The sequence below is a fragment of the Lontra canadensis genome, unplaced genomic scaffold (assembly GCF_010015895.1).
Source record: "Lontra canadensis isolate GAN:19392208 unplaced genomic scaffold, GSC_riverotter_1.0 scaffold5, whole genome shotgun sequence".
In the NCBI taxonomy this organism is placed as follows: Eukaryota; Metazoa; Chordata; class Mammalia; order Carnivora; family Mustelidae; genus Lontra; species Lontra canadensis.
Window position 1 is genome coordinate 42485925 of NW_022630999.1, and position 23259 is coordinate 42509183.

The 23259-nt window shown below is 36.3% G+C and overlaps 1 protein-coding gene across 1 annotated transcript in view; it reads left to right on the top strand.

Moving 5' to 3' along the window:
- The window catches only part of LOC116864394 (chondroitin sulfate synthase 3-like), a 44606-nt gene extending 34610 nt beyond the window's left edge, over positions 1–9996 (top strand). Inside the window, exon 3 of the mRNA XM_032851975.1 lies at positions 9916–9996. Coding sequence (XP_032707866.1) covers positions 9916–9954 — 39 coding nt within the window. The 3' untranslated portion in view covers positions 9955–9996. The remainder of the gene's footprint in view (positions 1–9915) is intronic.
- Positions 9997–23259: the final 13263 nt, after the last annotated feature.

Sequence of the window (23259 nt, forward strand, 5' to 3'; positions counted from 1 at the left end):
ACAAATTACAGAACAACACTTGTCACTTGAAAATATTGGTAGACTAATGTTAATTCTAATTTTAATTGTATGTTTGTGTTTCTGTAGTTTAATTTGTGAAAGGAATTATATCTAAATAAGACTATATTATTTTGTAAGATAGAAGTCCACAGATTTTATATTTAATGATATGGTTGTATATATTTAAGTAACATGATACTTTAGGATTTTTTTCTTTTAAAAGTATTTTGTCTATAAAATTAGATAAAGTTTAGAGTAGGATATTTCTTATGCCATGAAGACAGGGACCAGGTCTCATCCAGCATTCTAAACCATAGGTGTTTTCAATAAATTTGTGAAGAATTAAATTGTATAATACCACATATATACATCTATTAAGGTCATACACATAGAACACTGCCGTAATGAGCATGCAAGGTTTTGGGGTTAACTATTGAGCATTGACATAAAATTTGGAAGGCATTAACTGGAAATCTCAATATTCAGTGCTCTATGTCTTTTCTAATGATAGCTCTTCAGGAATTCTTATCAAACTTAAGAAGAGTTTCTGGTTGGAAAGTGTAGTCACAGAATGATCGTTTTCCCTTGGGCTTCAGCACTGAGTCTACAATATGCCCTTCCTGTGGTGCTTGGAAAAGGGCCAGTTGAAATTAATCTGAGGAAGAGTCAGCACCTCTAACCTGGAGTTCTCCTTTCTTGGGCTAAGATAAGTGACCCATCAGAATACCCATGGTGGAGCTGGGGAGGAGGTAGAAGCTAGTCATTCTAGACTGGTAGTGTAACATAATGAGCTCCATTTTAATTTGCTTATGCAGAATAAAAAGCTATGTGTAGAGATGACCTTATAAATTACCCATGGTAAAGGGCCTTTAGGTCATTCAGTGGGGACAATGAAATGGCTTTAGTATTTTTGAACTGTTCCCTGGAACTTATTTTTGTAACTAGTACACTAATACTTTCAGATCAGTACACTTTTGAAGTGTTACATGAAAACAAATTAATCCTCTGTGTATACATGAAAATTTCAACCACTGTAGGTTACAAAAGTAACACACGCTTCTTAAAAAGTAACAGTACACATGGATAAGGGGAACAAAGTCAAAGTCTCCTTTCTCTGTATCCTTCTTAATGTGTGTTCACATTTTAGACACAGCTTGCTTTTTCATTAAGAAATGAAAGACATGGTAAGGATTAATTTGTAATTTTCTTTGCAAATGGTAATGTCAAATGACAAAGTGCACTAATATTTCAGAGTAGGAAATTTGTCATTTTCTTTTTTATTTCTTTAAATTTGTCTGCCCAAATTAACTGGATTAGAAATGACAATAAAATGAGCCCACAGGTTGGATCATTGAGATTCAGTAAAAACTGATGTCTCTTTTAATACCTGATTGTTCTAGTATCCAAAGTTCATGAATCATCCTGAAGTTTTCTGTGAGCTGCCACCCTGAGTTTGGTAGGTGATTATGGGCATTTGGGGACTCTGTGGGTTAGGAGGTGTGTGCAACATAGTATATGTGCCTGCTTGGAGAAAGCAAAAAAAAAAAAAAAAAAAAAAAGCTGGCCTCTTCTATCTAAATTGGCCTGAGCACCCCCAAGAAATGCTAAATGCTATATGCTAAATACGGCACAGTTTACAGAAATGGCAACTTTGCTTGAAGTTTTGAGGGCAGTTATAATGAAATAAATAAGACTATGTTCAGGAATAAAATTAAATACCAAATATATAGGAATCTTAAAGTTTTAACATAAAACAGAGGAAATTTGTTTTAAGCCTTGAACTTATACCATTAATATCTGAGAGTATGTAGCTCTCCTCCTTCCCCATAAGGGTACTTCTGTTTGTGAGAACTTGAAAACTCTGCTATATTTTAAGGATGGAGAGAAAGAACAGAGAAGACATTCATGGACTTTTTGTTTTGGACAGTATGGGAGAGGAGACGAGACAGGTGGAAAAAGAATTGAGGATTTCTCACTTATTTTTTAATTTCACATGGTATTTAGCACCATACCTTGCAGGTGACAGGGCTATAAAAAAAATCTGTAGATTTTTTGATTCACTTTCTCTTCTTTTTAAGGAAAAATGATACTACTTTTGAGCCCTAGGTCCCAAACTTTGCCTAGCTAGTTTTCTTTAAGACTCAACTGACTGTTACTTTTTTTTTTTTAATTTTATAGTTGTATCTAACTCTGGAAGAGAAAAAAACGAACAAGAATTTGAAAGAAGTGAAACTATGAGCATATTATTTGAACCACAAACTTGTTTTTACTTTTTTTTTAATTGAGGCATAATTCTACATAACACAGTATAGTAGTTAAACTAGTATAAGTTTCTGGTATGCCCTTGAATGCACATTTAAATTGTGCAGGTCTGCCTGTATGTGGTTTTTGATGAATAAAATATAGTATTGTAAATGTATCTTCCTTATGATTTTCTTAATAACATTTTTTCTCTAGCTTACTTTATTGTAAGAATTCAATATATAATACATGCAATATACCAATACATGTTAATTGTTAATTGACTGCTTATGTTACTGCTAGGTCATCAGGTCAATAGTAGGCTATTAGTAGTTGGGTTTTTGGGAAGCCAAAACTTAAATGTGGTATACCATTGTATATACCTCATCTTCTTTGCCCATTCTTCTCTGGATGGACCTTTGGGTTGCTTCCATATCTTGGCTATTATAAATAACACCACAGTACATAGAGGTGAATATATCTTTTTGAATTGGTGTTTTCATTTTGTTTGGGTAAGTAAATGACCAGTAGTGGAATTACTGTATCATATGGTAATTCTATTTTTCATTTTTTAAGGAACCTCCATACTGTTTTCTACAGTGGCTACACCAGTTTGCATTCTTACCAACAGTGCAGAAGGGTCCTTTTTTCTCCACTTCCTTTCCAGCACTTGTTACTTGTTTTTTTGATACTAGCCATTCTAATTGGTGTGAGGTGGTATTTCATTGTGGTTTTGATGTGCAGTCCCTTGATAATTAGTCATGTTGAACATCTTTTCATGTGCTTGTTGTCGTAGCTATATAGTCTTTGGGAAAAGGCATATTTGGATCCCCTGCTCATTTTTTTAAGTTGGATTATTCATTTTTGTTTTTGTTTGTTTTGTTTTACTGTTGTTTGAGACCTTTATATATTTCAGGTATTAATCGTTCCTGAAAAATGATTTGCAAATATTTTCTCCCATCGACTGAGTTGTCTTTTCATCTTTTTTGATGAATTTCTTTCTCATGCAGAAGCTTTTTAGTTTGATGTGGTCCCACTTGCTTATTTTACTTTTGTTGTTTTTGCGTTTGGAGTCAGATCCAACAATTCATTGTCAATACCTGTGTCAGGGAACTTACTGCCTATATTTCCTTCTGGGAGTTTGATGGTTTCAGGCCTTCCTTCAAGTCTTTAATCCATTTTGAGTTATTTCTTGTGTATCATATGATAAGAGTCTAGATTCATTCTTCTGCATGGGGCTGCCCAGTGTTCCCAGTGCTGCTTATTGAGGAGATTATCCTTTCCCAATTGTGTATTCTTGGCTTCTTTGTTGTAAATTAATAAACCATGTATGTAGGGGGGAGGTGGGTTTGTGGACTCTTTTTTGTCCCATTGATCTGTGTGTCTGTTCTTAGGCCAATACCATACCGTTTTAGATATTTTATCCTTGTATAGTCGAAAATCAGGGACTGTGATGCCTCCAGCTTTGATCTTCTGTCTCAAGATTTCTTTGGCTATTCAGAGTCTTTGGTGGTTTCGTACAAAGTTTAGAATTATTTGTACTTGTTCCATGAAAAATGACATTGAAATTTTGTTAAGGATATCATTGAATGTGTGGATTCCTTTAGTTACATATTATAGACATTTTAACAATGTTCATGACCATGAAATACTCCATTTATTTGTGTTTTCTTCACTTTGTTTCATCATTGTTTTAGAGTTTTCCCTGTACAGGTCTTTCACCTCCTTCATTAAATTTATTATTAGGTATTTTATGCTTTTTGATGCAACAGTTTGTTTTATTACCTTATCTTGCTGATAGTTTGTTACTAGTGTATGGAAGGACAACAGTTTCCTGTATATTGATTTTGTATCCTGCAACTTTATTAATTCATTTATTAGTTCTAACAGTATTTTGGTGGAGTCCTAAGGGTTTTCATATATAGTATCAAGTCATCTGCACATAACAGTTTCACGTTCTCCTTTCCAGTTTAGATGATCATTATTTCTTTTCTTGCCTAACTGCTCTGGTTAGGACTTCCAGTGCTGTGTCAGAAAGAATTGGCAGGAGTGGATATCCTTGTCTTATTTCTGACCTTATAGGAAATGCTTTCAGTTTTCCTCTACAGTGTATGATTTTAACTGTGAGTTTGTCATATATGGCCTTTACTGTGTTCGCTTATGTTCCCTCTCTAGCTGTTTTGTTGAGAGTTTTTGTAATTGATGTTGAATTTTGTTAAATGCTTTTTCTGATTCTGTTGAAATGATCATATGATTTTTATCCTTCATTTGGCTAATATGAGTCATACTGATTGATTTATGGTCATCAAACCATCCTTGCATCCCTGAAATAAATCTCTCTTGATTATGGTGAATGAATTTTTTAATACTTTGTTAAATTTAGTGTGTTAATATTCTGTTGAAGATATCTGCATGTATGTTCATTAGTGACATTGGCCTATAATTTTCTTGTTTGTTGTGTCCTTGTCTGGTTTTGCTACAGGGTAATGCTGACCTCATAAATGAGTTTAGAAGCTTACCTTCTCTTCAATTTTTTAGAAGAGTTTGAGAAGAATTGGTGTTAAATACTCATTGAATGTTTCATCATTGAAGCTATCTGGTCCTGGATCTTTGTTGGGAGTTTTTTTCTTAAATTCAATCTCTGTCTAGTAATCTATTCAAATTTTCTGTTTTATTGTGATTTAGTCTTCATAGATTATATATGTCTAGGGATTCATTCCGTTCTTCTTTGTTGTCCAGTTTGTTGACTTACAATTTTTGTAGTAGTTTCTTATTATCCTTGGTATTTCTGTGTATCTGTTGTAAATTCTCTCCTTTAATTTCTGATTTTATTTATTTGCACCTTCTTTCTTTTTTCCTTGGTGCTGTCAATTTGCTTATCTTTTCAAACAACCAGCTCTGAGTTTCCTTATTATTTTGTGCTATCTTTTTTGTCTCTATTTTTGCTCTAATCCTCCAATCCTGCTAACTTTAGGCCATTTGTTCTTTTTTTCTAGATCCTTCATGTGGAAAATTAGATTGTTTAGTTGATATTTTTGTTTCTTTTGCTAGAACTCTATCACTAGGAACTTCCCTGTTAAAGGTAATTTTGGTGCATCCCATAGATTTCGGATTGTTGTATTTCCATTTTCATTTGTCTTCATGTATTTTTTTATTTCCCTTTGAAAAAAATCAAAGACCCATTGCTTGTTCAGTGGCATGCTATTTAATCTCCACCTCTTTGTGGATTTTACAGTTTTTCTTCTTGTAATTAATTTCTAGTTTCATATGATTATGGTCAGAGAGGAAGCTTGATTTGATTTCATTATTAAATTTATTGACATTTGTTTTATACCCAACAAGTGATCTATCCTGGGGAATATTCTATGTGCATGTTAGAAGGTGTATTCTTTTGCTTTTAGGTAGAATGTTCTGTATATATTAACTTTGTCTGGTCTAATATGTTAAGGTTGATGTTTCCTTATTTTTTGTGGACAATTTATCCGCTGATGTGAGTGGGGCATGAAAATTCCCTGCTATCATTGCATTGCTTTCAATGTCTCCCTTAGGTCTGTTATTATTTGCTGTGTGTATTTAGGTATTCCTATGTTAGATTCATAAATATTTACAATTGTTATGTTCTCTTCTTGAATTGACCCCTTTATCATTATGAAATTCCCTGTTAGTCTTTTATTAAAGTTTTGTTTTAAAATCTGTTTTGTGGGCACCTGGGTGGCATAGTTGGTTAAGCGACTGCCTTCAGCTCAGGTCATGATCCTGGACTCCCGGGATCGAGTCCCACATTGGGCTCCCATCTCCATGGGGAGTCTGCTTCTCCCTCTGACCTTCTCCTCATTCATGCTCTCTCTCATTCTCTCTAAAATAAATAAATAAAATGTTTTAAAAAAATCTGTTTTGTGATAGCTCTGGTTTTATAGTCTATTTTGTGTAGCTACTTTGGCTTTCTTTTTGTTTCCATTTGCATGAAACATCTTTTCCATATCTTTACTTCCAGTTTATGTGGAAGACACTGCCCTGTCTTCCACATCCTTGATCTGCTTCATCTAGTCTGCCTTTAGACACCTGTAGTGTATTTTTCTATTCAGTGATTGTATTCTTCAGCTCTGTGACTTCAGTTTGGTATTTTGTTATTTTTTTTTATCTCTTTGCTGAGGTTCTCACTGTGTTTACCCATTCTTTCCCTGAGTTATATGAACATCTTTGTGGTCATTATTTTGAACTCTTTTATCAGGTCAATAACTTATCTTTATTTCATTAAGGTCTTTTTCTTAAGTTTTGTGCTTTTGTTTGGAACATATTTCTCTCTTTCCTCATTTTGTTTGGCTCTGTGTTTGTTTCTGTGGATTAGGTGAAGTAGCTACCTCTCCCAGTCTTGATGGAGTGGTTTTGTGTAAAAGGTGAACCTTATCATTCATCATTGCTTTAGCTCTTGGTTATCTCTCAGACTTAGGTGATTGTCTAAGTAGCTTAATGTATTCTTGATAGGGCCCAGTTGGTTAGAGTATGACAAGCCTTGTCACTTTCCCAGAGAACAATCTCAGTTAGCACCCAGTTTCAGGCTGATGGGAAGCCAGATCTTCAGGTAGCGACTTTGAAAGCATGCCGATATATACAGTCCTGTGGGGCTGCAGTTGTAAACCCTGCTATCATCCAGACCAGAAGATCTAGAGGTGTTCCCTCAGCCAATGTTGCAATAATACTTCAAATGAATAGATAAGCTCCTTTTTGGGTGGTACTAGGGAATTGTGGCGAGGTCAAGAGGGGCTCCAAGATGGTCTCTTCCTGCCTGTCCTTTGAGACCTTCTCTGTAGGCTCTAGCTGTGGCAAACCTGAAGCTTATTCCTCAGGTTGAAGCTCCAGCACAAGTAGATTGGGCTTTTTTTACAGGCAGATGGTAGGGATGTGTTTCCGTCTACTGTCTGGGCAGTGCCCTGTGTTTGGGAGTCTGGCTAGAACTCTCTTTCTGATAGTGTGAGTGCCTCAAAAAGGAGTATTACAGGTCCTCATGGTCACCCTTCCCCCCATCCCCTTGACATAAACTCTGGTTTCCATAGCCAGATATTTTTAGGGCCTCATCTGTCCAGTGCAGGTTCCTAGGGTTGGGGTGCCCCCAGTATCACACAAATCCCTCACCCTTTAGACAGAGGCTCCAGACTTGTGAGTTAACCTCCCTGTGAGTTGCCATGCAGGCATGGGGTTTTTCGTGAAACCACATCTCAGTTATCTTCCTATGGCACTTTTATCCCTTGCAGAGGGAGTTGTTCAGCTACTTTTCAGTCCTTTTCCAGCAGTAATTATTCCATATGTAGCTGTAGATGGTGTGTCCTTGAAAGGAGGTAAGTTCAGGGCTTTGTTATGGTGTCATCTTAGACTTTTCCTTCCCATGAAACTTATTTAAAGTCTATTGACTCTTAGCAATAATTCTTTGAGAGCATCAGAGAGGCACAGGTTAAATCTGTGAAGTATAATGGGCATGGTGGGCTGAGTTTTTCCACATTTGTAGACATCCCTGTGTTATTCTCTAACTCTTTCTTTTGTCTTTAAATATGTGGATGGTTGAAGGAAATTTTTAAACTTTTAGAAAGTGAAAAGTATTTAAAATTTTCTTAAGAATAAATAGATATTTTTAGAAATTTTTACTTCTCATTTCATACTGCTTTCTAAAAATATTTTGAATATAGGTTAGGGATTTTTGGAAGTAAACATATTTCCAGAAGGGGTCTCTCCAGATGGGAAAATTATTATCCCATAATTAGGTGAAGGTAAAATATAAGATTATAGGATTAAAAGTAAAAAGTGTATTTTTTTAGACCTGACAATCCATATGTAATTATAAATGTATGTGAAATTTTTGTTTACATTGAAAATGAGTGTTGATAGATAATTTTGCATTAGTCTGTACTTTTTGTACTTTTAATTTAGAAAAGTACATGTAAGCAAAATAAAAGAATTTTTATAATGCCTTTTTCATATTTTGAGTTAATGTTATTTCTCAGTTTTTTGGCATATCTATAAATTGAAATGTGCACTGTCAGTATAAGAAATTACATATAAGGTTTTCACAGTGACTAACATTTTTTGAAACATATGGAAGAGTATAAATAGAAATCAGTGAAATCTATACTGTTTAATTAAAATTCAGAAATGTTAGAGTACCATGGAAACTTAGAGAATAATTTTTAGAATTTATCTCCATTCAAGAGTGGTGAAATTAGCACACACACACAGGTATTCTAATAATATTTTTTAAATTTCATTAATTTTCTTTTACCAAATCTAATAATTTTGTGTAACTTTCAACAGGTGATAACAGCTGGATAGTTAGTCATCCTTCTCTTTGAATTCCTAGAAACCTTTCTCTTTGTATGCATTGATGATATTTTAATATTCATTTTGATGTTACTGTATTATTTCAATGTTAGAGCTGACTCTCTTTTGCACCCTTCACTCGTATTAATGAAAAAAAGTACTACTTGGTTCCAATGGGAGAACAATTGTGAATACAAATATGCTGATACTGCATGGCAAGACTCAATTAAAATTTGTATAGGTATTATATTCATTTCATTATAAATACTTATGCCCCTCAAATTTGGGACTTAATCACCCTGTTATTTCTTTGATATATTCCTCTGCTCCATTGTGTGTTCACTTTTTTCCCCCTGATATTAATACTCATTAGTCATATCTTTAACCAGTTTTATTGGTTTTTCTCTCTGCTTTTCTTTCATATTTTCCTCCTGGGCAGGTTATTCACTTACATGTTCCAAACCTTCTGTTGATTTTTAAGTTGGCAATCTTGTAACTTTCTAAATGTTTCTAATGTTCTCAGATTAATTTTTTTTTTAAGATCATGCTTTAATTTTTATGGCTATGGCACCCTTCTTCAATATTTAAGTGTTATTAGTTTATGTGTTTTTCTTTTATGGCTTAAATTAGCACTTTTTTCCTGTTCTTCCATGCTCATGTTGCTTTTCCTTTGAGATCTGGTAATTTTTGATTGTCTGCCCACATTTCAATGATAGCTTTAGCTGATTATTCTAATTAGGCAATATGGATTTCTTGAATGTTGTGTAACTAGACCCATTTCCTGCTGGGCCTTTCTCTGGAGTAGGCCATCTAGCTGGGAGCTCTATGTAGGAGGAGGATGAACTGAGTGAAAAATATTACTTAGGGTGAGTATGGGGCCAAGCAGCTGTCAAATGGATGACTACAGCCTTAGTTAGAAAGCTCTCCTACGGGTTACTTTATAATTTTTGTAACTTACATACTTTGTTGAATTATTTTAAATTTTTTATCAGTAATCTCTGTGCTCGGTGGGGGGCTTGAACTCACAACCCCAAGATCAAGAGTTGCATGCTCTACTGACTGAGCCAGCCGGGTGCCCCATTAGATTCCCTGAATTACTTTTGCTACTCATTAAATTTCACTTTACTGCTAATTCTGCATTCAGGGAAATCATATTAACAAGTTAAGGGTCAATTAGTTCTAACCTGCAAAGGAGAGTTGAAAGTAAACAACAAAAAAAGGCACTGTAATTCCAAAGTTTCTGTCAGAGAAACCATAGAGAAACATCATGAACTTTATTTCTTATACTTGTTATAGGACTTCGCTGATTTTTACCTTTCCCTTTTTTTTTCTAACAAGGTTGCTTTCCCTTTTCATTTCCCATAGAAAAAGAGAAGAATGAAAAAGAGAGAGAAAAAGAGGTAAAGTTAAAATTAGGTGTTCTGCTGGATACCAAAAGTAAATAGAAGATGGGAAAGTACACTCTGAATAAGTCTAATAATCTCCAAGTTAAACTGTGTTCATTGTCTTCTTTTTAAGAAATAAGGAAGTTATTTCTTATAGGGAGATTATTTTTGAATGACCAAAGAATTGTATAAAGATTAATCCTTGGAAGTATAAAATACAGGGCTCGACATTTCCTTATTAGCTTAAATGAATGAGTTGTTAGCCTAGTTTGTTAGCCACATGTAACAAAATTCTATTCATCATTGGAAGGTCATTTTGAATCTTGACCTTTTTAAAGAAGTTTTTCAAGATAAACCCCACTTGAATGTACTGTCTCTAGTCCATTTACATACTTACATCTTTCTTTTTCTCTTTCTTGAGAGACTTGCCATGTTTTGCTTCATATGCTGATTTGTGTGCTCATATTATAGTTAATAATAGAAGTTAATCATGCAAAAAAGATTTTAATTTTTAATTATTTTTATATGTTTCTTAGATGTTTATTTGTCTAGTAGACAGTACATAGTATTAGTCTAATGATTGGAATGATGCTAATCTCTTAATTTTCCAATAATCATTTGTTACTTCTCAGCAAGAAATACTGTGAATGTAGTGAGAGTATTGCTACCTTTTGATGATTTTCCTTCACATCCTAAGCTGTCTCTGGGATGATGGTTGGTATTTTCACTTAGGGCTTGCATCTTGAAATTTGAATGTCTTCTGTTTTTTTCACATTCATATTTATTGTGACCCAGTAGTGCAAAGAAAGTCCTAGTTTGCATGAAAAAGAATGTGAGATGTGTCAGTTTCAATATTGTTAAGTAGGAAAAAATAACAATAAACATGTTTTTATGATCTGGAATAGTTGAGCTCATTGTTATTCAGTTTGAATATGCAGCTAAAATGGTAACATAATAAATATAAGTGGTTTCCATAGATAGCATTTTTAGACTGATTTGCATTAAGATTTCTACATCCCTAGCATGGGAGAGATGCTGAGAACTGTAATAAATTTGGAAATTTTCTTTAGTCACATGTACATTTATACACATTTTTGTTATAGTTTAAGATACTGTTTTCCTATAATTGATGGGTTCTTTTAAGCTTCTTAACAACATTTTAAAACTTCCTTGATGTGTTATTGGATTATTTCATTGCCACAGAGTTGAGTGATTTTGAGTGTTAAAGCATTTCTGGTGCTGGTTTATATTCTTCAGACAAACCATAGAAAATTGCTAATCTTGAGAACTCTGAATACATTAAATTGGTTTTATGATGACAGACATCCATTTGATGAAGTTAAAATGGCTTTCTGGGACCCCATCAGTGTGATTTTCCCATCCTATGAACAGCAATATGGCCAAATTCTTTCTGTTCCCCAAAGACTGACCACATCTTATTAACACAGCCTACATGCTGCCTTTGTTGCTTTAACAGGCCTCTTTCTCCATTTGACTTGGTCCACAGAAGTTTGGTTAGGCTTTTGGCATTTAGTGGATACTCACTAAAACCATGAAATGAACTTTGATTTCCTTAAGGTTGACGCCTCTTTGAAGGCTTTTGACCAAAAAATAACATGGTAAAAAGTCCAAAATATTTATTTCCTGATACTCATTTTTTAAAAGATTTATTTTATTATTAAGATTTTTAAAAAATATTTTATTTATTTATATTTGAGAGAGAGTGTGTGTAGGTGAGAGGGAAAAGGAGAGAGAATGTGAGGCAGACTCCATTCTGAGCACAGAGCCCTATGTGCGGCTTGATGCCAAAACGGCAAGATTTAGGACCTGAGCCAAAACCAAATGTTGGACACTTACCCGTTTGAGCTACCCAGGTACCCCAAGATTTATTTATTTTAGAGAGAGGGCGCATACAAACATTGGGGAGGGACAGAGGGAGAAACTTTCTTAAGCAGGCCCCATGCCCAGGGCAGAGCTGACATGGGGCTCGATCTCATGACCTGACATGACCTAAGCTGAAATCAGGAGTTGGGGGCTTAACCGACTAAGCCACCCAGGCTTTCCTGGCACTCTTTAAAATGGCCATTGATAATGGGATTTTATTACTTGGTTTATTTACTTAAAAACACAGAAAGCCAGGGATTGATTTTTTTTTATGGAATTGTTCAATTAAATGTATAATTTCTGTTGTCTGAGAAAGAAAACTAGTGAAATGAGCAGGGTTTTGGACATTTTACTTGAATACATGAGAAAATGGAAATAGTAAAAGAAGGTCATTTAATTCCACTGGTTTTGATTAGATTTGTTTTAATGTTTTGTAGCTCTCAATGTATTAATCTTATAATTTGTAAAATGTGAAACTTGGCATCAACATTATTTTAGCAAATCACTTGTTTTATACATTATTTTTTAAATTATGTATTTGTTTCATTAAGAGATACGCTAGTTTTTACTTCTCCCAAAACCTATTTTGCAGCTTTTTAAGGAACATTTTATATGCACCCTACTTCCAATGTTAGCATAGATAGGGAAAAGTGTTATAAAGGACTGCTCTCATAATAATTTTACTTTCTTTCTAGTTTTCTGAGTTATCAAATTAGAATTTATTTTCTAATACACTCTAAATACTGTGTCTACCAGTGGATATGTTCAAACCAGTAGAAAATCTCTGCAGCCTGTTCTGAGTTGAAATTCTTCCCAGAGTGACTTGAATTGGAATGTTGGGTTGATTGCGGCAAGTCTGACTTGCTTTTCACCATAAATGGTACAGACGTGAGTTTTCAGAAAATGGGCAGTGGAAATTACAGCTAATGCATGGAATACACCAAAAGGGGTAATTGCTTCCTTCCTTCCCTCTTTAAATTTAGTACTTCTGACATTGCTAAAGTTGCTCGAAATGCTTTCTTTCCTAATTGTAACATATAAAGTCAGTAAAAGCAGGGGAGGTGAATGAAAATGAAGAAAGGTTTTGAATTGAGAGAGAATATGTTCACATTGGCCTATTATTTCTTATGATATTTTCATGTAAAACCATAACAATATAGAGAAAATTATTCCTCAGTGTTGTCTGCACTTCTCAGGTTGAATCCTTTCATTTGAGAGTAAAATTTCAGGTCACTTACCCCTTTTAAAGGGCAATGGTCAGTTGCCGTAACCTCTTCATCTAAGGTCTGAGCATACTGTACACAATATACTCTTAGCCCTGGATTTTTTTCCCCTGACACCCAAAAGGCCCTAAAACGCTCCAGGCTTTATTCATCCCTCTGTGCTCCAAATTTTTTTTAAGGATGTATTTACTTATTTGAGAGAGAGGGAGCACGTGCATGCACTTGCACAAGTAGGGGAGGAGTCGGGGGAGAGAGACTTCAAGCAGACTCCCCTCTGAGTGTGGAGCCTGACATGGGGCTCCAACGCATGACCCATGAGATCACGACGTGAGCTGAAGCTAAGAGTCAGATGCTTAACAAACTGAGCCACCCAGGCATTTCTGTGTTCCAGATTTTAAACACCACCTCTGACAGCCCCTTCTCTGAGCACCATTGCTCTTTTTCTTTCAGCAAAACAAGAAACTATGCCTTACTTTTCCTTCTATTAGTCTTATTCTTGCTTTTCTTTCATATATATTAGGGGGAGGTATGAGCACAATCTGATGTCAGCTTGTACCACTGTACTTTATTTCTGTGGTCTATGTACATTTTTAACTTTCAATAACTACTTCAAACTTTCTGTACTCTCAAACTCTTACAATTTTTTTATTTGCTTACCAGAGAGAGAGAGAGAGAGGGTGCAGGAGGAGAAACAGAGGGAGAGGGACAAGCAGACTCTGCACTGAGTGTGGACCCTGACTCAGGGCTTGATCCCACTAACCCAAGATCGTGACCTGAGCCAAAATTAAGAGTCTGATGATCAACTGACTGAGTCACCCAGGCATCCCTGTACCTCTCACACTTGTTTTTCATGTCATTCTCTACAGATGACCCTTTTTATTCCATCCAAAAGGAAATAAAAGTCATCGTATGTAAACAGAAGCCTTCCTAGCCAGGCAGTTACCCATATCTGGAGCCATCCTTTCAACTTTTTCCTCAGTTATATAAGAGGGGTTCTGCCTGTAATATACACACCCCTTCATCTGGTCTTTGTTTCCTGCATTCCCAACTCTCGGAAAATTTCTATGATCAATTACTCCTTTCTCTTTCACATACCAACTGTTTCATCTCAAAGAAATCATTCCAGTCATGACTCAGATTCAACTGTTCCATGGTTGAACGCATGACCTTCATCACCATCAGCTGCTTCTGATTCTCTGATCTCAGTAAATAGCACCACTCCAAGAAATTGCACACAGAAACATGAAGCATTCATGAGATCTCTTCTCTCACTTTCTGAATTCAGTCTCTCCCCACGTCTTATTGATACTGCTCCCTAAAGGTCTCCAATAAACCTCCTTCTTTCCAAATCCCCTCTAAACACCCTCATGTAGGCTAGCATGACCTTTGCCAGAGAGACTGCATAAGCCTCTTAATTCATGAAGACTGTTCTCCAATTTGAAGCTGTGTCTATCCTTTCTGATTATAAATATGACCTGTCACTCCTCTGCTCAAAACTCTTTAGTCATCTCCTATAATAAACAAAATAAAAACCACACTTTTTTCAGTAGCCTATGAGATCCTGCATTGAATTAGCACCTGCCTGTGTTTGCAGCACCCTGCCCCCTCCTCCAGCTCTTCTTGCTGTCCATCTCCACTAGCCTTCTTTTGCTGGTCAAGCAAAGGAATCCTACTTCCTCCTCTTTGGTGATGACACCAGGTCTCTAGACTTAGGCTATATTAACTCCGTCTTCAAGGACTGCATTCAAATGAAAAATTAAGCAGAAAGAAGAGTTTTCTAGAGTTATCAAAATTATCTACAAGGGTAAATTAACTCTCTGATAGTTGGTCTAAGTTTCAGCCATCTTGGGTGTTGGTAGCCATTTTGGAGTCCAGTTTTTGGTGAGGTTTGTGCTCTTATGTTGCTGAAGGTCTGTCAAGCTCAAGGTAGTTTCTAGAAAACTTGGAGCAGCTGACAGGGTTCCAGCTTCAATAGTGAGGCCAGAATGACCAGATTTGAGTGTACTTAACAGTCCAGCAAAACTATGGTGTGATGGAGAGATATAATCTCTGTACTGAGCATAGGGCCAGAGTCCTAATTGATTACTAAAGAGAAAAAAGGACCTTATTTAATTTCTGAGGCAAGATTAGTGGATTGTAGCTACTACAAATACTTTACATCTCTGTAGCATTTTAGTGCTTGTGAAACTTTTTACAAACCACTTTGGTTGATAATTCACTTCTTAAGGTAGACACAACAACCGTTTTCAAATTCTTTTTGTGCAGGTGAGGAAGCTAAAAGAAAGATTACAACTTCACCATGACACTTGAGTTTCAAAGCCAGAGTAAACAGCCGCATCTAATTCCTGTCCTCCTCCTCACAGGGTTGGTACAAAACTCAGCCCTCTTCTGGACAGAGTGTGTACTATTAACATACTAGTGAAGTGTGATGTCCTGGGAAAATGACTAGCAGATGACATTGAGGAATCATTTTCAGCTGGTTTTCACAATGCAGCCCACTATTTAGCAGTTACATCGACCTATTTTTAGCTGTGTTTGGGATGAAGCCCAGAGCCGTTCTGAACAGAGTCTACAACCTTCTGTGTGGAGTTACTTGCCCTTAATCATCCTTTGAATATTTCTGATGTCGTCTGGCTCAGAAAATACACATCTTCATTGTCTTCTATAGTATTGGTTCAGCTGATCTTGAGTTCTTTATAATGTCAGGGATTTGTTTTTCTTTGTGAGGTTGAAAAAACCCTAAGAAATAATTCTCTCTCTGTGTACAAGTGTGTATATGCTCGTGCATGGGTGTGTATCCTGTAATTTGCTTGTGATACAGGTCTCATTCGTGGTAGGGCTTAGTTTCTCCATCCTCACTTTTCATAATGTGTGTGCCAGTTAGTGGGTAACCTCCATGTCAAGTCCACTTCACAGCAACAGGAAAAACTATGCTGGATGGGAATAAGATAATGGTTCATCTCCTTCCTTGGGAGCTGGGCTTTCTTTATGGGTTGGCAGCTGTTTCCAAAGAAGAGAATCTGATGTGCCTGCTGCTATGTGGTCCTTGGTGACTAACTGCAGATCTGATTTGACTCTGAATGTGTATATTTGTATAGGAAAGGAGGTCTATCCTAGGATAAAGTGGAATTTCCAGTAGTGCCTCCGTAGCCTATCCTGTGCCGTCAGTCAATCTCTAGTCTAGCTAGGGAAGGACAAGGTAGCAGAAGGTGATAGTGGTCTAGGAAAGAGAAAACAGTGATTATGACTTTCCTGGAAGCTAGGGCCTGGCATAGTCCAAATGTAGCTTGGAGGATTCCAGTAGGTCCGAGCCTATCCCTGCCAATACTATATTGTTCTTTTCTATTTGGGATTCTCAGCTAGAAATAGTGCATGGTCTCCTTATTTTAATAGCCAACAGTCTAGGATTGAGCTATTCAGTATGTCCCCCCCACACACACACCTGTGTATAGCAAATAGCATGTATGGAATCTTAATCACTTCAGAAATAATCTTAATTACTGACAGAAGACCACTTATTAGTAATTCTGGTGTGTTTAAAATTCAAATTGATAGGAAGAGTCTTTATTCCTCCACGTATAAACTATTGAACTGTGAAGCTGCTCCCAATATAAGCATTTCTTTTATTTTTTTTAACTTTCAGAACTGTGACAGAAAGCACAAAAGGTTCTTGATCTTCCCCACCATGAGTTTTCTATCATTCAAAATATGTATCTTTTTTGAAATAAGTTTAGTCTGCTACCAAAAAATATAGGTTGAATTGTTTACAGCCTTTTACCTATTTAAACCTATTTCTACCTATTCAGACTGTGATTTTTTTTTTAATGACAAAAACATTTTTTATATATGTCATAAGAATTACCAGTCTAAACACAAGGAACTGTGAGAGCCACTGTCATCGGCATCAAGGGCTGTCGATAAGCCTCTTACTTTGCCATTGGGATAGTACCCTTTAAGTATTTTCTCACCTGCAGTTTGAAAGATAAAGATCAATGACAATGGCCATCCAGTGGTAAGAGGGGAGAGAGAGAGAGTGTGTGTGTGTGTGTGTGTGTGTGGTGTATGCATGGACTGTGGCTGATGGGTACTAAGAACGGTTGGGTTACCAGGCCCCACATATACCAGGAGCTACCTCTGTTGGTACTTACTTAAGTTGCAACTGTGTTTTTTCAGTTAAAGGTAATACTGTTCATCTCACTGAGGATAAAAGTGGGATTGTGATTGTTCTTTTGACAATTCATAAAGTATAAGCTCATGACAGGAAACTTTTTAAAAAATCTGTCTCTTGCTATATCTCAGCACTCAATAAGAAACTTTCGAATGAGTGAATGAACTGGTCTTCAAGGCAGCTCAGATACTCATACTCTGAACTAATCCTTTTGTAGCCAGAACACAAATTGGTCTAAGTCCTTGTTTTCCAAAATTTATTTTCATTGTGACACTCTCATGAATAGATTAAGAGCATTAATAAAAGCTTTGCATATTAAATTTATTCAAATTGTTCAGTGCTTGTTATACATCAAGGGGAGTTTTAGTTGCTAGGGATTCCAAGATGAAAAAACCAGATCCCAGCCCTCTTGGAATTTTACATTTTAGTTCAGAAAAAAAGGCAACAAGCTGAAAAATAAATTATTCTGTGTTAAGTGCTGGCAAGTGCTATAAAGAAAAATCAAGAAAGCCCTCTCTGAGGTAACATGGTAACAGAGATCTGAAGGGAGTTCAGTAGTATCCTGTGAACATCTAAAGAAAGAATGTTCTACTTGGAGAAAGTACATGAGTTTTGTGGTGGCAGCGTGCTTGGTGAGCTCATGGGCTTTACCAAGAAGGCCAGTGAGGCAAAAGAGGGATCAGAAAGCTAAGAAGAATAGTGTGGGGATCAATGAAATCCTGGGGTAGGAAATTTGTGGGCTTAGAATCCACTGTAAGGGAGCTTGTTGCCAGTGGAACCTTTTTGAATGACTTGGTAGTGGAGTCATCAAGAAGACATAGCAGGACCTTCTCCATCACCTCTGTAGGTGATTGGCTGTTAGAGCCCCTCATCTCTGTGTCCATTGTGTCTATGGTATTGTGATAGTTATTAACCAGGACTACATACTTTTAATCATAGCTACCCAGGAGAGAGGTACAGGTAAAGCAGCAACGTTGGCCCCTGCCTCTAACCCACTAGCACACATCTATTTAAAAGACATTTTCCTTCAAATTTTTTGTTATTCTAAATTTTAAATGAGTTTGAAATCTCTGGCTATGTGTGTCAGCAAAGACTTGGATTTAGGAGGAGTTTGCATTTTAGGAGTAAGAGACCAGAGACTGTGCAGTCATGTGGGTGTACATAGAGGAAGCTCTGAAATAGGTGTCCCAAAATTTGTTTCCAGGTCAACTTCTGATAGACACTGTCATTTGACCTTGGGCAAATGATGTTACTTCTTAAATACATTAGATTATCTTCAGATCAGCAGAATTTGGCTGGATGTATTCCAAAGACTTTGCTAATCAATATTTTAGTCAGTTCAAGATCAAAGTGTAGGCCACTTAGGTTCCTGGTAAGAATTCCTGGCCTGTAGGCAGCCTTCTTCTACATCTGTTCCTATAATGGCATTCATTACCTTCCAAGTACCATTCAGTTGAGGCTTCAACATAGGAACTGGATTGGGGGGTGGTGGAGGACACAGACTTTCAGTCCATCATAGACAACTTGAATTTCTATGACACCATCCCATGTTCTTTCATTTTATTGAAGGATTTCCAAGTCCTGTCTCTATGGTACAGTCTATCTGACATGGAGCTCATTGAAAGTTTGCTTTCCCTGACAGTACTGACAGTTGAATAAATATTATATGCCTTTGTTTTGTGGATTCCTGGGTTTTAGCTCTCATAGGGCTACTTTGGTGTTGCAGGAGGCCTGTGATTGTTTCATTTAAATACACTTGATATTAATATAGTGCTTCTGAGAGTAGCTGATGAGAAGTTTTCATCTTACCTTGTTTCGAAACAAGATAATTGACAGGTTTCAAAAAGAGACCTGGAGTAGTAGGGAGGTTACTAATTCTAACATCCAGTTAATAAATGATAATTGTCTTTCCACGTGTGCCAAACGTTTTCTTCTTCAGTAATTATAATTTGCTGCTCTAAGAAGGGAATTGTGGAGATGTCTCTCTTTGAGTCACCAGAGACGTGGTTTCCTATTATAACATTTGCTGGTAGAAAACATTTCATTTAGTAAGATCAGTGGCTTAAATTCTTGTTTTAAAAATTGTTCGATGAAGCATAGTTAACTAGCTCTTCTTACATTCCATGCATATTGATGACCTGGGGAAGACAAAGTAGTGGCCCTCACTCCTGGTCTTTTAATGTGATCAGTAGGATAACCTTTGTAAACTATTTAATGCCTTGTCCATAAGAGGATGTTATGCATAGTGAATGTCAGTATCCACATTGCATTCCTTAGTGCACAGTTCAACAGGTAGGTCATTCTGTAAAACTGGTTGCAGTGCCCAAGTTTGAGTCCTGGCTCTCCAGCCTGCTTGCCTCATAACCCTCTATTGAACTTGAACTTCTGTATATTCATCTGAACATGGGGCAATCAGAAGACCCATGTCATAGGGTAGTTAGGAGCACTAAAATGGATAATAAGATGTTAATTAAAATAACACAATTGTAATAATATTTCTGGTTTTGGCTTTGTACATTTTAGAGGAACCAAAAATGAAAAGACTCCCCAGAGAGAACCATCAAGTCATCCTGGAGTTTAGAGAGCCTGTACATTAAAAAGAGAGTTTTCACTAAATGCGAGCTTTTTCAGGTCCATAAAAATTTCCAGTTTTATCCAGCAGCTCCTTGAGGGAAAGACTCTAACCTGCAATTGAGGATCAGTTTTCTTGAAATGTGTTTGGTTCTCGAAAAGGGAAAGGAAAAAAAAAAAAAAGGCAGTCAGAAATAACAATAAGGGAGCCAATGCCTGACTTTATTTTCTCTCCTGGTGACTAAGTTGCTGGTCTTATACTGGGCATACTGTAAGTAATTTTATACTTAAAGTCAAAGGACTCCTTGTGTAGGGTCTCGACACGTCTAGTGTTACTTGTGTCGAAAGCAATTTAAGAAGGTAATAAATGAATGATTCTGACCATCTTCTATTTATAAAACCAATTTAGAGTGACAGGGTTGTAATGGAAAAAACACTCATCATCAAAGGACCTTGTGTTTAAAATCAGACTTCACTTCTCTTCTTCCTTCAGTGTCCTCGTCTGTAAAATAAAAATAATATACCTCTCATAGATTTCTTCATTTTAATGTGCCTTGCACATAAGTAGCCCCCATATGTTGTTATTTGAAGTTAACTTGATTTATACGTGGGTTTGGAGAAACATCAAAATCTAACTTAAATGTATTTGAAGGTATGATCGTTGGGGTGTTGGTCTGACCCACAGTATATCTCCATCTATGTAACAAATTGGTTCTTCTATATATATGGAGATAAGAAATAGTTAAAGCTACTAGAGTCACTTATTCTAGTTTTTTTTTTTATTACAGAATTCAGTATCAAGTATCCCTTGTTCGAATTGTTCAAAATACTTAACATCACAGGGTCTTTGAATTTATCATCCCAATAACTTTTAAAATTCAATTTATAATAATTCTCAAAATTGGGGATTAGGTTTTAGGTAATGAGCAATTAATAAAGGATAAATGAATGAATAAAAAAAATCAGGCTTTTTTTGTACGGATGTTTTAATTAGATTTCCCCTCTTAGAATTCCCCTCATTCTTCTTTCTCCAGTGTGAGTACGGTATTCCTGTGATTAAAAGTGGAAGGGAGGAAAATGGAAATATTACCTCTTTTCAGATAATTATATTTACTGAGATTGATTAAAATCACATCTATTGCAACAAAGCTGCATGACTCAGGTGCCAGTGGCCCGGGGAGGATGAAGAAGTAACTCTGGCTTCTAAAGGTCTTTTAACATCATCAATAGGAGAACATTTGGCTGCAGGAAAGAGCTAGAAAATGGGTACTGGGCATTGTAATCAAGCATTGAGACATCTGGCTCAGGCAGGATTAATGAGCACAGAGCACATTCCGAGTAGAATTCCAAGCGAAAATGTGTCCTGTAATGTATATTGGTAGACAGGACATCCAGAGCACACTTTAGGGCATGAGGTGCAGCCTCCAAAAGGACCTCTTTAAGAAGAATGTGAGTGAACTGGTTTCATGGGACAGTATGGCAAACTTCACAAGCCACATGTGTGTGGGGTGAAAAAGAGTTTGAAGGAAGATGAGATCCTTTAATGGGAGGGCCTTTCCACCAGTCTAGAGAGTTAACAGTTGATCCAAGAGGAATCAAGTGAATGAAGACTATTTTTAAATGATCATAGGTGATGAAATTCAAGTTACAGATGTGCACATATATGTATATCTTGTTTACTTTTAAATGTCCTTTGAAGAAGATAAATTTATTTCTGTGGAAACTGAAAAATAACTTCTAACTGTTCATTTTCTGGCTAAATATGGCATTTATTTAAAGGGTCTAATATTTACCAGTCACTGCTACTGTTTGGTTCCATAAAAACCCTCCTAATTATCTGAGAAAGCCAAATGTGATCTGGGCTTTCTTGGCAAAAGGATATTGACTTTCATTAAGACTGAATTGCAGTACAGACCTTTAAGCCTTTATCTGCATCTCATTAACTAGCATGTGATTTGGGAGAGTGGCTATTAATTATACAGAAGATGGTGAGTGAATAGAAAGGATCATTCAGAGGCAAACCATGCTTAAACCTGACTGTGTCCTCAAGCATTATACACTTCATCTGACAGGCATTCATTTGCCTAAGTGTTTAGAATCTGCCATAGTAAGAGTATTAAAAGGACCACATCTAGAGGCAATATTAATGTCTAGGGTTTTTTTTTTTTTTCTCATTTCATCTCATTTACTGCTAAGTCATTTTTGTTGAGTTTGCATGATTACTTGGTTGAAGGGGCAAGAAAGGAGCATATTTGGTGTAATAGGTATAAATCCCGAAAAACTTCAGATCTGTTTTTACAAACCAAGCCCTTTTCCCCCTGGTATAAACTATGATGATGTGCTCTTCTGAAATCCACTCCAAGGTAAAGTAAAATGTTCCCTTACTATAAAGATACAAGAAGAGGCAATCCTCGTACTTACTGTTAAAAGGTCAACAAGTAAATTGTGTCTTGTTAAATATAGACTATACTGGAAATCTATATTCTGCTTTTGCTGGTATTAGAATGACATCTTTTCATAATATATTTTTATAAGCCCACACATAAGTATAGATTAAAATTAATTTTCAGTAAACTCTATGTGAACTCTGTTTTCAGTTTTATCTGTGTAGCTAATGCTTTTGAAATAGTGACCACATGCTCTCAAGTTTGGCTTCTTTTTAAATCAAACTCATACGTCTGATTGTTGTGTGTAAAATTCTTATCCTTTCCAGTATTTAAATTATCTGCCTTACTTTAATTGGGCAAACTCACATAGAGTATTGAGGGCACATTGTTGTGCTGCATTAACCATTTTTTTAAAGATTTTATTTATTTATTTGAGAGAGAGAGTGAGAGAGAACATGAAAGGGGAGAAGGTCAGAGGGAGATGCAGACTCCCCATGGAGCTGGGAGCCCAATGCGGGACAGGAGCCTGATAGGGACTCAATCCCAAGACTCTGGGATCATGACCTGAGCCGAAGGCAGTCGCCCAACCAACTGAGCCATCCAGGCGCCCCTGCATTAACCATTTTTATGAGTGGTCAAAACTTGGAACTCAGCATTTGCAAAGCAAGGTGGGGAAGAGAGGATCTTCCACTCCCACTCATGGTGTGAATGGAGTGTGAATGGATCTGATCAGTTAGTTTCTCATTAATTTTCATGAGTTTGAGTGTAACTGTGCCTATAAATGACAGGTATTTCTTACACGTTGATGGATTGAAAGCTAATGGAAACTAACAATTTTGGCTATATATTTTTATTAAATGGTAGGCATTATGTGACAATAAGATCCTGGAGTGAATAGGACATGTATATTAAATTGTCTTCTTAAGTTTTTCCAGGCTGTAAAGGGCAGTGTTTCCCAAAGTTCAGGCACCAGCAATCCACCTTTATGTGACACATATGAGTTATTTGTTAATGCAGATTTCTTGCCCTGCTCCATACTAAATTGAGTTGGAATCTTTAGGTGTATGAAGCCTAGGGATCTGCATTTAACC